Source organism: Cervus canadensis, chromosome 1 (genome assembly GCF_019320065.1).
Source record: "Cervus canadensis isolate Bull #8, Minnesota chromosome 1, ASM1932006v1, whole genome shotgun sequence".
Classification (NCBI taxonomy): domain Eukaryota; kingdom Metazoa; phylum Chordata; class Mammalia; order Artiodactyla; family Cervidae; genus Cervus; species Cervus canadensis.
The window spans coordinates 66,640,929-66,656,700 of record NC_057386.1 but is presented as its reverse complement, the minus strand read 5'-3'; the positions used below and the strand labels follow the sequence as shown (position 1 = coordinate 66,656,700).

At 38.3% G+C, this 15,772-nt stretch overlaps 1 protein-coding gene across 4 annotated transcripts in view; it reads right to left on the bottom strand.

The window, feature by feature from the left end:
* LRBA (LPS responsive beige-like anchor protein) overlaps window positions 1-15,772 on the bottom strand; it is a 725,807-nt gene that overhangs the window by 64,304 nt on the left and 645,731 nt on the right. For all 4 annotated transcript variants that reach the window (XM_043484720.1, XM_043484733.1, XM_043484732.1 and 1 more), the window contains exon 48: window positions 15,131-15,298. In XM_043484720.1, coding sequence (XP_043340655.1) covers window positions 15,131-15,298 — 168 coding nt within the window. The remainder of the gene's footprint in view (window positions 1-15,130; window positions 15,299-15,772) is intronic.

Genomic DNA, 15,772 nt, shown 5'->3' with positions numbered 1-15,772 from the left:
CGGAGCACTACACAGTCATGAAAATGGATGTGCCGAGCTGAGTGTGTGTGAGACGGAAACTAGCCTAGAGTATACTGATTAAAACAATTCCAAATCAACAAAGAATACAGCGCATTATCTCATTTAATAAAAAATTAAACATAAAAATAAACTATAACAACACTCGTATATATGTTAAATGAGTACATGCTATGTGAGTACATACATAAATACACGTGTGCAAAATCTGGAGAGGTACATAAACCTACCAGTTATTATCTCTGGTGGAGAGTGGATGAAAAGATTGGCAGAATAAAAATGAATACCTTCTTCACCTTTATTCTAGTTGGTGTCTTAAACAAAGCATGTATTACTTTTAAAATAAAGAGTAACAAAAAATTTACATTTAAAAAAATAAAAAACTAAAAAATATAAGGAAAAATCTGAAAATACAAAACATAGCTTTATGAAGTTTATTTTTTCCATTGATATAGTAACGAGAAGTACTTCTTAACCATCTCAGAACAACTCCAGCTGATAAATTGGTCAAACACTGTGAAACCAACAGACCTTACTACAAAGTTAATTTTGTTATTTTGAGTTTATTTCCTAAATTATTTCTATCTGGTTTCAAGGAGCCATTAGTTTCAGCAATATTTTACCATCAATTACTGCTAACTAAATATTTAGAAAAGTATGCAGTATACATTTTGTAAGTAAACTATTTTTACTTACATTTGGTATCTGGAGACATATACATATCATGATGGCATATAATATATATAAAAAGCAAAGAGAGAATAGCTAGCTAAATAAAGTAAACCTCTTTAAAAAAAAAAAGAATTCAGTGACAAGAAAGCAGGGGAGAGGGAAAATTAGAAAAGGGAGTATTTTTACTTATCTGCTCAATAATATTATGGAAGTCACCACTTAAACTTTATGTTTATGTTATACATAAATTAATTATAAATTGTGAAAATATGCCCAGGTTTCCCACCAGAGCCTTTAACTGAGCCCATACATTCCAGGCACATCACACTGAGACCCAGCGCAGCCTCACTACAATCTCTGCTTCTCGGAGCTGTCCATCCACTGCAGCATAATTCCAGCTGCCAATCTGAAAGAAACCAGCTAGTCAGAGCAGACACAACCAACAGAAACAAATGTCACTCAATAATGCTCAGCGGCACTGTGTTCATGGATAATTTCAAACAGTATCTCTGTCTAGAACATTGATGTGCTCATTCAAAACACCTCCATCTCTAGCTACTGGAAACGAGTAGATAAAGCCGCCTGCCTAGAAAAATAAGTGGAATGTTGCTTCAAAGAGGCTGCCAATACTAAGAGGCAAACAGTGAAAACATAGTCAAAGTTCTCAAAGGGAAAAAAAAATCAGGATAGTGCATTCAAAAGGTTAAATTATTTCTAAAAACTAGACAAGTCTGTTTAAACTATGTCATGGAAACAGTCATTTGGTCATTCATTTCATCTATTTTCTCAATAATATTTGTGAGTATCTACCATGTACAAACACTGAAATGAGGTAGAGTGAGGAATCTTTGACTTCAAGAAACTTAAGACTGAAAAACAACACACATAGATACACACATCTGGCAGAGATAGAGGGAAGGCAGTATGTTTACTGTTACAACAGTGTTAAGTAATATGTAACATTTAAAAATTTTGCACTGAATGTTTCCTGAATACTGTATTCATAGAATCTCAGTTCTTCCTTTGCACCAATAATATAAACTAAAAATAGTGATTCTAAGTAAACTTCCTCATCTTTGTAGAAGCAAAAGAAAACAACATTGCTATTCTGAAATTTGAAATCTGACTATGCTATTCTAACATTTAGCAATCAGTTACACTTGCAAATAGTCTTACAGAGATTTTTCAAATCTAGGTAGTTTTATCTTAACCATTCTAGAAGCTTGAATTTAGCTTAATATTTTGAAAAAAAAATTCAGTCACTTGATTTGAGAGTACTTTCACACTTTCAATTTAAAATAAAGATGGTGCCTAGACAGCAGCAGGTTATGACAGAAGTCATCATCCTCAGTGGCTCAGGATTCCTTGGGCAGCTGACAGAGGAAAAAAATCATAAAAATATGAACACTTTGCTTCAGGTCCTTGGGTGTATAATTCAGCTACACTTACTTAACTCATAAGTCTGCAAGAGGCATAATAACTAGCAAAATATGGAGATTAGCTTTACTGACAATTTTAATGTTTAACTAAGGGAAACTTTGATTGTGATTTTAATATACAAGAAAGTTTGGCATAATTTCAAGGTTTTATGTAGTTTTCAATTAAAACTTGACTAATCCTTACTGTTTATTTGGCTTTTCACTGTTCAGTTCCTGCCCTGCACTGTGTCAAATATGCCATCTGTGTAACACACTTCTGGCCAGAGATGCGTCAGGATTATTATTGTAACACTCTCAATTGCGGCTGTGTGAAATCTTAACTTATTTTATTCAATATCTCCACTTTATTCTCTTGCTACAACCATTGTAACCCTGTTGTCCTAATGTCCTACTCTTAAATCTCACGGCAGTCACAACAAAGATTCCTGCTCCCCCACCTGCTTAAAACAGGCTTACAGACCATTCCCCTAACTATTTAGCAAATGTTAACAATGCTATAAATACCAATTGTGTTTATGCTTTCTGAAAGATTCACTGCAGCGACTGTTCTGCAGTAGTGTTAGAGCTGAAGTAAGCTGTTGACTCCCACCATGAAAATGATTGAATTCTAAGCCAAAAATGCTTTTCCTTGGATAAGATATCTGATTTGCTACTGCTGTCATGAGACGGGGGTCATGTAAACTTAAACACTGCTGCTGCTTCTTTTGGAAAACAGATCTTAGAGTGATTATGTGTTACTAAAACAGCATTTGGAAGAGGGAAAATCAACCACTGACACTAAACACAACTTGGGGGAAATTTTTCAGGTTTTACTTTCGTATTATGAGACACACTGTCTGTAATTCCTCAAATCGAGCAGGATCACGTCTCTCCTTTTCCTCTTCCCTACCCATCTTTGTAAATAGAGCTGAGTTCCATTTTCAGAAGGAATGAATAACTTTAATTCCTGAACTCACATAAACACAAAATTACACTGCATTTGCTTGAAAAGTAAAGGAGAAGACGATGCTTCCAGAGCAAATGTGGTGAGTCCTTACAGTAAGGTGGGAGAAGGAAACGTGAGACGGTAGGTGCTGTTATAGTAACGCTGTCCCAGGCAGCATCTACCTGCAGCGGACCTTTTGGTCTCTGAACCCCCACCTCTGCTTCCAGCCCCGGGGCCCCTGGAGTCTGTCCCAGCACTCCCCAACGCTGGGTGCTCGAACCCTATGCACTTTTCCTTCTGTCACACTCTACTGCCAAGCCCTACACACAGGGAGCTGAATGACTAGAGAAAGGTTGTTTCAAAAAACAGGTCTGTAATTAAATAAATTATCTCTAATGGTGAAGTTTCAAACATGAGTAAAAGGCACTGAATTCGGTGGCAGAGGCTTTTTTCTGTATGTATCAAAGAACACTATGTAGAAACTGTGATAGCTGACTTTAGCATATGACTCTGGCATCAGTTAACAGACTCTAAACTCAGAGGTGGAGACGTTCTACTCTTTAACTTCATACTTTCATGGTATTTGAATTTTCAGGGTTCTGGCACATTTTTGGATAAATAAGTTGTGAAATCCATTTATACACCATTTAATTATATACAAACCATATAAACACCACACATACACAATTTAGTAGTGAACCCAGAAATCAAGATTTTATGAATCCTGAGTCAAAGCCTTCCTGCTTTTAGAAAATGATGATAAGAACTACAATTAACAGTGATATACCAAAGATATTTTCCGTAAGAGTGGAAGTGATCTTTTGTGGTCCTCCTCAAATATGCTGGAAAAAATGAGGGAATTTGTTTCTAAAATGTATGAAGAACAATCCTAGTTCAGCGAGTTAAAAAACAAACTGATTACAGGTACTCTAATTTCTGAGAGAGGTAAGTGAAGAAATTGTAACCTCCTTCATCTTTACCAAAGTTACACAAAGATCATTATATAAAGTCACTATCCTACCAACACTAAAAATGGCCAGTCCCAGAAAGTAATCACAAAAAACCTACAAAAAGTCAAAACCAAAGTTAATATTCTTATCCTCATGTTAACCTGCACTGCTTGCTTGAATTTTCAAGCAGATACTTTTTCCCCTCACAAGAGTGAAAGAGCTGTGGGTTGGCTTTTTCCTTTTGATTTTCCACAGGAAAAATTTTCGGCATACAGAAAGTAGAAAATAAAAGAATTCCATGATCTCACTAATCAAAGATTAAATAACTATTTTTGGTTAGATGACCATATAAACATCTAAGATGACCACATAAACATCAGAAATTTCCTAATGTATAAATACACATCACAAAATTTGCATTTTCTATGTTTCAAAACATGATCTGTTTTTGTATGTAATAATGCAAAGTATTTTTCCATAACAATAAATATAGAAATGTACAGCAATAATTTTTGTGATGTATATAGCAGCATTTCACTGTATGGATTTACCTATATTTATTCAGTCAGTTTCTCTACTGTTAGATATTTATGTAGTTCTTGTGGGGTTTTTTTGCTATTATGAGCAACTATGAAAGTGAAAGTCACTCAGTCATGTCCAACTCTTTGTGACCCCATGGATGATACAGTCCATGGAATTTTCCAGGCCAAATACTGGAGTGCATAGCCTTTCCCTTCTCCAGGGGATCTTCCCATCCCAGGAATCAAACCCAGGTCTCCTGCATTGCAGGCGCATTCTTAACCAGCTGAGCCACAAGGGAAGTCCTGAGCAACTATATCTGTTTTCTAACAGGAATTTTTGTTATTTTTTCATCTGAGGTAGTCTAACAGGTAAAAAATGTGTTATATTTTATTGAATGCAATTGAATTTCACTGATTACTAGCGAGGCTTCATTCATTTATGGCCTGGAGTTCATCTTTTGTGAATTATCTATTCCTGAACTTTGTCATTTGTTGTCTTTTTTTTGGATGTACAAAAACTTCAGTTTTTATGTAGACACATGTATCAGTTTCCTTAATGACTTTTGGTTTTGTTACTGACATACAAAATGGGCCTTTTCCATTCCAAGATTATAAAACTATTTCCTACAGTATTTTCTATGTCCTGTAGTTGAACTTTTTATACTTATACTATAACCTTTATTCCAAACAAATACGTGTAATTCATTTGTAATTTCTTTCACTTTAAGATGTAAAACAGGGATCTAAATTTATAACAATCAGCTAGCTGTCTTAACATCACAGGTTACATAAGATAGCCTTTTCCCAAGGATTTAAAACACCACCTCTATCATATATTCTCATATCTATCTCTGAAACTGGAGAAGGAAATGGCAACCCACTCTAGTACTCTTGCCTGGAAAATTCCCTGGATGGGGGAGCCTGGTAGGCTACAGTCCATGGGGTGCAAAGAGTTGAACACGACTAAGTGACTTCACTTTCTTTCTGTAGTTCCTTTTGGAGAAGGAAATGGCAACCCACTCCAGCGTTCTTGCCTGGAGAATCCCATGGACAGAGGGGCCTGGTGGGCTGCAGTCTGTGGGGCTGCAGAGTCAGACACGACTGAACGACTAACACACACACACACATTTCTGAAAGCTCTGTTCTGTTTCACTGAACCTTAGAACTAGAGCACAGTGTTTTCATTACTCTAGTTCATACTTTGTCTCTGAGGAAGTAATCAAAACCTATTTATTTACTTTAAATTTAGTTCTATCCTGGTCATTTGGTTTCTCAGGCTATCACGTTTAAGAAGTAGCTAATTGTAGAGTAGGAGGGTAGGTGCCCAAAAGGCAGGCATATGGACACAGGAACAAGAAGTGACAACTGATTACTTTAAAGGAGAAACAGGAAAAATATAAAAAGAGAGCATACCACCTGAGAAAGCAAAGTAGTACGGGATTCTTTATTGTAGGGTCAAATACACCACAAGACAATCACTAACATTAATAAAAAATAATATTCCCTAGTCACATTTTTCACTGGTCTTTACTTATTACTGTCTATAGGAAAGTGGCCTCTACTCCTAAAAACTGCTGAGTTCTCATCATTTCTCAGGCACACAGAGAACATTTGCAAAGACCAAGGTGACACGTCTCAAAAAGATTTCAAAGAATCTGTGTCCCATGTATCGGTCTTCAGCTTTAAATTAAGCTACAATTAACAACAAAAAGATACCAGATGTGGATGTATGAAGGCAAGCCTCTGCTGCAGAGATGACCTTCCAGTTGAGGCCCGAACGACGAGGAAACCGAAAGTGAAAACCTGGGACAGTCAGAGAAAATGGCTGTGGCAAAAAGGCGCGGAGCCGGTGACAGCCCTCCCACGGCCAGGAACAGAAGGCAGGTGGGTGTCACGGCACACACGCGGGGATGAGAACGCGGGGCGTGCGATCAGACAGGAAGGCGGGTGCCTGACCCTGCGGGCCGAGCAGAGCTCTGCTGTGCGCAGCGTGGAGCAGCGGCGCTTAGGTAGCGGAGGGACCCCGTCTGATTTACAGTTTCAACTGTTGCTGTGGCAGCTCTGCGGAAAGTGGGCTGTCGGTAGTTAAGCGCAGAAAAGGGGGACCAGGCCAGTCAGGGGAGGGATGATGACGGTGGCTTGGACGAATGACACGGCACACAGACACAAATGGTTTCCAAATGTGTTTTGGAGACAGCGTCTACCTACCCACTCCTGGTCATCAACCACTCATGCGCCGCCACCCCCGACCGGACCCCCACACGTGCTCTCTGCTCTGAGCTCCCCGGCCCCGCCTACCGCTGCGCCTGCTCCTCATTCCTCGAGGACTGTGCTCAGGCGGGTTATTACTGCCTCAGTCTGGGCTGGCTCTTTCTCCTTTGTGCTCCGACATGCAGTGCAATCATCTCACTCAGAGCACAACACTGCCCATACAACTTCTAAATGCTGATTTCTGACCTAACAAAACTCCAACAATGAACTGTCTTACACTAAAGAGTCGGACACGACTGAGCGACTGAACTGAAGGAGTTGCTGACTGAGCTCTCAACTTTTGGATATAGCAAATACCATCTATATGATAAATGACAGGAAAATTCTGGATATAAGAAAGGATACAGAATTGTTCTAGAATCATGCCCTTAAATACAATTATATTTTAAATATATTACAGAAATAATTTAAGGAAATTGGTTTCCTTTTTTTAGGAAAATAAAAATTATTTTGTAAACTTAATATTCAACTCATCATGAATTTATTTTGTGAATTTGGATTTTGGAAGGTTTTTTTCCTTAAAAAAACTATTTATTCTTATTCATATCTGACTCTGAATTCAATTATCTTAAATTTTCCTTCTTTTTAAATTACTTTTTCCCCTGTTTTTTAGTTTTTTTGAAATGCTGGTAGATGGAAGAAATTAATGAATGAATTAAATTATATATAATTTATATATATATTATATAGTGAATTAAACCACAATAAAAAATTAATCATTAGAAAATAACAAATCTTTATTTGTTTGTACCTTGCCTGTACAGACAAGAAATGTGTGTGTTACTCATTCAGTCACATTCGACCCTTTGCAACCCTATGGACTGTAGCCCGCCAGGCTCCTCTGTCCACAGGAATTCTCCAAGCAAGAATACTAGAGTAGGTTGCCATTTCCTCTGCCAGGGGATCTTCCCAACCCAGGGATAAAACCCACGTCTACTGCGTCTTCTGCATTGGCAGGATTCTTTACCATCTGAGCCACCAGGGAAGCCCCACAGACAAGAAACAGAGTATATTAAAAGTGGCAACCGTACAGAAAAAGGTATCAAAAATAAAGAAATAAAGAAGAATAAAGAGGTCAGTTAGAATAAAGTGCTCAAGATAAGAACAAATCCTTTAGTTGGAGATCATAGATATTTGGGGAGAAAAAAGCATATTTGCCTGAAAAAATAATTCTTTCTGGTGTGTGACATATGCAAATACAGACAGAGTTGTATATTGATAACCCAGCTGTTTTCTAAAAATTAAAAACAACATAAAAGTTTAATGTGCTGCAGGCTGTTTCTCTGATTACTCTTCCTCCTCTTATGGTTATTATTTCTATCGTTTAGTGCTTTTTTTATAGAAAGATTATTTTTATGATCACTTACTACACCATATGTATTAACCATTCATTCTAAAATAAAACTTTCTCTTGAGGAGTGGAGCTTTTCCCAAGTAATAAGTGAATACATGACTTGTTTGCAGACAGCTTGCCTCTGTGTATGACTATGTGGACATCTAAGTGTTCCAGATGAAGACTAAGTAGATAGTAGTGAACAGAAATAAGCAAAACTAGAGGCACTGAACAGAAATGACTAGTCTGGTCTGCTTTAAATACTAGAGAGGCACAAATCCATCCTGATACCATTACTGTGATTTTGCAGGGATAATGTTTTAATATAAGCCAAGTGTATGCACAAATTTCCTAATACTAGAGATGTTAAAGCCTCTTAGAAGAACGAGATTCTGAAGGAAAGATGGGACAGTCGAGAGATGGGGTGGAGAGAAAAATCAGAAGATGGTGATAGTGGAAGCTTTACAACTAGCAAGACTTGACAAGACTTGGGAGGCTGTCCTGGCATGGGGTTACAGGCACAAGGTTGGCTGGAGTTAGAGCAGTGGGAGCTGCCTCCCTGGGTTTCCGTGCACAAATGTATGTTATTCTCAAAGTGCAGGAGGAAAAGTTTTACGAAGAGAGAGGCAGTGTGTGAACAATCTTTCTGAAAGGTTGTCCTACTTCCATATCACTCTGTACTCTGTTATGCAACCTGTTTTCTTCATAGCACTTATTACTAACTGAACTTAGTTTTTATCGTTTGTTTTCTGTGCATTGAGCTCCATGAGGGAAGGGGTTTTGACTGACTGTCTTGCTCATCACTGTATTTTTAGGACCTTGAACAAAATGTGTATTTGTTGAATAAATGAATAATTAATGAAAGAAACCCTTCCAATTTATCAGCCCTTTTCTTACTTATCCAAACCAGCCTAGATCCACCATTTCAACAATATCCCTTTAACAATTTCACTGACCACCCTTCCACTCTCAGTTCTTTTTTATATGTATTCTACTATACTCCTATGGCCAACCCCCCATCTCTCTCTCTCCACAGGTATAATTACACACACACACATACCTACTCTATTCAACTTTTTTCTACATCTATTCTCCTGCTATTGAGAACAGAGAAAAACAACATGGAAAGGAAATAATAATTTATATATTATTGAGTATCAGTTAAGCACCTATCGCTGTATAAGGTATCTCCACAAATGTTACCTCACTCTTGGTACAAACTCGCATAGAGGCAGTTGCCTTCCCACCTCACTCATGGACAGTTACTTAAACCAGTCCCCAGGCTAACCTTCCACTCTACGCATACAAGACTGTATTGTTTCCTGCTGTCCAGGGCTTATCTATCTGTGCTCTGGATTTTGTTTTTTTTTCCTTTTTCTCATAGAGCTTAGTGGTCTATTACATACTCTCTTTCCTATGACACATGCTTCTCTCTTTTTGGAGCTTTTCAATGAATAGAGAAACCTCGTAAATTACTATTAAAAAAAAATCTCCCTCAGAGTGACCGGCAATGGATATGGGGTTTCTTTGTGGGTAATGACAAAATGTAAAATTAGATTCTAGTAATGGCTGTACAACTCTGTGAATAAACTAAAACTACTCTATACTTCAAGTGGGTGAATTGTATCATATGTGAACTCTCTCTTCATAAAGCAGTGAAAAGCTCTTCTGTTATTTCCTTTCCTCGCTGTGTTTAGTTGTTCATGTCCCATTCACAGCACAGTCCTCTTTAAGCTTCTTTCTCTAATGATCCTTAGAATAATCCAATGAGGAATTTTCAGTTGTCTGTTCAATCTTCTTTGAGACAGATTCTAAAGTGTACACGCAGTTATGTTACCAAACTCCAACCCACTTATAATACAGTTAAAGAATGCTTTTCTTTTCTAAACTTTTATTTATTTTTGGCTGTGCTTGGTGTTGGCTGCTGCACATGGGCGGGCTTTCTCTAGCTGCCGAGAGTGACAGGGGTTGGAGGCGGGCGGTGAGGGGTGCTCTCTAGTTGCGGCGCGCCCAGGGCTTCCCAGGTGGCTCAGACGGTAAAGAGTCTGTCTGCAATGCGTTCGATCCCCGGGTCGGGAAGATCCCTTGGAGCAGTGGGGGGCAGCACAGGCTGAATCCCATGGACAGACTAGCCTGACGGGCGCAGTGCACAGGGCCGCAGAGAGCTCGCAGGGCGCAGCGGCTAACACGCGCACCCTGTCGTGCACCACGCGCCTAGCGCACGCGGGCCAGCAGCTGGGCGCGAGGGCGCAGCTGCTCCGCGGCATGTGCGATCTTCCCAGAGCGGGGATCAAACCTGTCCTCTTCACTGGCACGGAGATTCTTCACCACTGGACCGGCACGGAAATCTCCTAAAATCACTTTTCAGGACATTACAATGACTTTTTCTGGCTCCTCTCTCTTCTTGTCACCTTCGGCTCATTTCCACAAACCGAATTCCCCACATGGTCTCTTTCACCGATGTGCAGGAGGCTCTCGCAGCTGCTTCTGTGCAGCGATCCTTTGCTCATAACTCTAGCAAGCCTTCAATCTCCAGCTCCAGCCTCTCACTTCCCAAACACGCTGGACTCTGCAGTCTAGGTTCACTGCCTATTCTCCAGACTGGTGCACACATGCAGTGTACTTATCTCTATACTGAATTTATCACAGTATTAGAAGTGCTTATTTATCCATGTTTCTCCACTAGACAATATACTACAGCTGATAAGGGCAGGGACTTGCCTTTTCACTCTTACATAATTTAAGTTTGGTAAAAAGTTGTTGAAAAAAAGTTAATGACCTAGTCTTGTTGTCTTCTCCTTGTCTCACTTTACAGTGAACTCTGCACGAATCCTCTAGGAAACAGTCTCTAGTAACTTCTCTAGCATTAACACTTTGTGATTTTTTTTAAGATGCAACTGGTAATTCTTATTTTTTTATAGTTGGGTTTTCTAACTCAACATTTTAACAGTTAACAATATAAGGGAAGGAGCTAACACTTGTTGAGTACTTATGATGGGAAAGGTACCACGCCAGGCCTTGTTATCTGTTATATGTTATTTAAATCCACACAAAATGGGCATCATCCTACCAATTCCATATACAGAGTCTCAGGAAGAGCTAAGTCATACGACTATAGGCACCGGGGCCAGGAATCAAATCCACATTTATTTGTTGATTCTGCTGTATCCCACTGTGTTGTGTCACAAAATTCAGCACCATAATGTGGAGTGGATAGAATAAAAGATCACATTTGTTTCAATAACAGTCAGGAAGCAAATCTATCTACTTATATGAATAATGCTAAGTAATGAATCGATGGAGTCTTTCGAGAACACGGAGGACACACCATACTTAGAATATGTTAGGTCATGTTTTTTGAGTGAATGCTGGATCTAATATGCAATATATGTTTATAGAATATATATGCATATAAATAAAATAGGGTACAATGAGTTGGAAAGCTCTTCAGCTAAAGGTTAATTTGCTAATAATTAACTATTTGGAGTTGTAGGGGGAAAAAGAGGTCAAAGACACTTAAAGCGAAAGTTTTAAACAGAGCTTCCCTGGTGGGCAGTGGTTAAGAATCCACTTGCCAATGCAGGGGACGTGGGTTCGATGAGGATTCCAGGTGCCACGGGCCAACTGACCCTGGGTGCCCCCAACCGCTGAGCCCCAGGGCCTACTGGTGGCAGCAAAAGAGCACTGCCACTATAGAGGAGCCCCCACTCACAACTCGAGCAAAGTCCGCACAGGACAGACCCAGCACAGTCAGAAATAAAATGAATAAACATTTAAAACAGTTTTTTTAAGTTTTAAATAGTCTTTAGCAAATGCTGAGGGAGAAGGCAATGGCACCCCACTCCAGTCCTCTTGCCTGGAAAATCCCATGGATGGAGGAGCCTGGTGGGCTGCAGTCCATGGGGTCCTGAAGAGTTGGACATGGCTGAGTGACTTCACTTTCACTTTTCACTTTCATGTATTGGACAAGGAAATGGCAACCCACTCCAGTGTTCTTGCCTGGAGAATCCCAGGGACGGCAGAGCCTGGTGGGCTTCCATCTACGGGGTCGCACAGAGTCGGACACGACTGAAGTGACTTAGCAGCAGCAGCAAATGCTGACCATGAAAAATACTGAAGGCTTACTTGACATGGCAGTTTCTCAAAAAGTTAAACACAGAATTACCATATAATCCAGCAAATCTACTTCAGAATATACCCAGAGATTTGAAAGCAGGGACTTAAACAAGTAAATATATGTATGCTCATAATAGCTGAAAAGAGGATGCAACCCAAAACACCCACTGACAGACAGACAGACAAAATGTGGTGCATACATATGATGAAGTGTTAAAAAGGAAGGAAATCTGACCTATGCTACCACATGGATGGGATTTAATAAAATAAGCCAGTTACAAAAGGACAAATATTATATAATTTCACTTATCTGAGATACCTAGAATAATCAAATTCCCAGAGACAACAGAACAGTGGTTGTCACGGGCCGAGGGCAGGGAGAAATGAGGAATTACTGTATAAGGTATACGAAGCTTCAGTTTGGGAAAGATGAAAATTCTGGAGATAGATGGTCGTGATGGTTGCATAACAATGTGGATATACTCAATGCCACTGAATTATAACTCAAACCATAGTAGAAACCAATATTTGAAGTCATGACATATTAAAGTGAAAGAAAAAATATAATTTGGTTAACACATATATGTCAATACATATCTAATGTCTCAAATGGTGTACAGTCACTAGTCATTGTGTGTTCATTTGTGTCCGACTCTTTGCGACCCTATGGACTGTAGCCCGCCAGGCTCCTCTGTCTGTGGAATTTTCCAGGCAAGAATACTGGAGTGGGTTGCCATTTCTTTCTCCAAAGGATCTTCCCGACTCAGGGATCTAACCCACATTTCTTACATCTCCTGTATTGGTAGGCAGATTCTTTACCACTAGTGCCACCTAGGAAGCCTAATTTCAAATATTCTACCAAGTTAATTTAACAAACATTTATTGTCCCATTGTCTGACCACATGCTTAGAATCTGGATTTTGAAAATTTGGTAACCAAAGATACACCACAGTCTTCTAGATTTCTCCTGTTCAATATCATGTCCACTAACCATATGTGGCTATTTAAATTCACTACAATGAAACATTCAGTTCCTCAGTCACCCTAGCCACATTTCAAACACACAACGGTCACATGTGACTAGTGGCTATTGTACTGGGCAGCGTATATACAATGAATATTTCCATTACCCCAGGAAATTCTACTGGAAGTTCTATTGCTTTTTTAGATTATACTGCCAACAGTATATGATAAATTCCTTTGGTAAATAACTGAGGTGGGAGAAGCAGGGTGGGTCAATTGAGAATAAACACAAAGAGCCAATTACACTGATCTATAGAAAAAACAACTAGCTGGTGGAATGATTCACTTTTTAACTAGCAGCATCACAGAGCTACAGAGAGCCATTCTTTCTCATCACAGCTTGCACAAACTTTAATGATGGGAAAGGTTCAGCTGTATGGACTTGAACACACAAGTCCTAAAAAAAGGAACAGGACTCCCACATTGGGAGACATAGTATTAAGTACGTTTTCATTGCAACTCTATAGAATATAATGGAATTTCAAAATTAAAACTACTCAGATTTTATTTGGACAAAGCCAAATATAAACTGAGTCCAGTCACAGAAGTAGAGATATGGATAATAACTACAAAGGAATACAAAAATGCAGAAGCAGGTATTAAATAATTATGGACATTTATAGTACTACTATTCAAACTTGGTTAAAACAATAAAAAGGAAAGTAAATGGGCCTATTCAATTCTATTCTAATAATGAGTTATTCACTGTTTTGTAAACAATTGCATGCTTGCTCCAACCTCAATTTCATACATGGAACTCTGCGTATATTTTGTGTTATGCAGTCAATTGTTGCTCTAATAATGTAAAATGTCCCCTAGAAGGAACATTTTCAAAGAACTGAAAAATTGTGTCTTTTAGAGCCCATCTGATCCCGTTCAAAAATAAACTAAAAAACAGCAATTTCAACCTATGTGATTTAAGATAACTGCATCAAATGAGCAGTGCTTTTGTCTGTGTACCAATCTTCTTTATCGAGCACATAAACCAGGTGATGATACATGCTGGCAAATTTATTTAAATATGTACTTTCATATATTGTCAACATGATAAGGTCATAAATAGAATTATAAAGAGATACATCAAGTGCCAGTGAAAAACAACAAACCTTACTTACTACAAATGACGTTCCCTTTACAGTGATATGCAACTTTCCCTATGAATCAAAACTCCCTGGTTTCTTTAATAATGTTCTCTTCTAAAATTGTACAGACATATAAGTTTTTATCTGTTCAGTTTCACTAACACACATAATCTTTGTATATGAGGTATGTTAACTAGAAGAAGAATAATTAAATTAAAATACTTTACAAAATTTAAGGCCATACACAGACTTTTTGGTGAACACTGTATTTGTCAAAACTGTGTTTTGAGTTTTACTTAAGAAAATCAATGACAAGGATAAAACAATTCTCAATAACGTCCAGCACCAAGTGTGATGATGTAGGAAAGCTGCAGACTTTATTCTTAACGTCTATTTGGTTATATGTGTACTTATACATAAATATGTGTTTATCACATTTAAATAGATTGATGCTTATAACCTTACTTCTTTAACAAATTATTTTCCTAGTTCGTTAAACCAGTCAATAGCCTTAAAGGTTATAAAAATAATAAATATGATTATTGTCCCCTTAACGGGGTCAAATTGAAAAAGTTCTCATTTTATATTGAGTCAAACATTTTGTGAGAGGGCAGTTCTGGGTTCAAGTCCCAGCTAGGTCACTAACTTAAAGGTTATCCTGCTTACATTACTTTATCCAACTGGTTTCAGACTCATCATCAGTAAAATGAAAGCGTGGGGAAGATGGCATTTAACAGCTCTGGTCTAGAGATACATGTTAGACTCAATCAGGTAACCTACCTCTCTCAATACAGGATCAGTTATTGAATTCAGATTAACGGCTCCCTCATAGGTCAGGTAATAGAATACATTGAGTGCTCGAACAGCCTCTGGTCCTTGCTGTTTATAGCCAAAAATGAGATCAATCCACTGGTGAAGCTGGCAGGAAACAAATTCACTCTCCAGGGCCTGAAAAAAAATGTGGATTTTATTATTATGCTGAATTCTATTTTTAAAAGATAGAGAGAAATTTAGAATAAGCATTAAAATTTAACTCTAAACTGTGAACCAAATTATTCTGAACCTTATTTTCCAGTAGAATTTGTTCTCCTTTGTTATAATTAGAGACTCTGCAGCACTTGTCACACTGAATTACAAGATTGCTTATGTTTCAGGATTCATCTCCGTGGACTGTAAGCACATTGTGAAGACCAGGACCGGGTCTATCTTGGTCACATTTGTAACTCAGGACCTGGCAGGTACTCAATTTATGTTTCAAAGAAAGGAGGTCATACAATGTAAAGGCTAGTTTGAAACAGCAAATGTGAAAATTATTAAACACTGACTATTCACTTGAAATATTTACAGTTTTTCTAGAATTAAAACATTTTGCTGCCTACTGCAACAACCATAACCAAATTATTTGGTTATTTCAACCGAGTT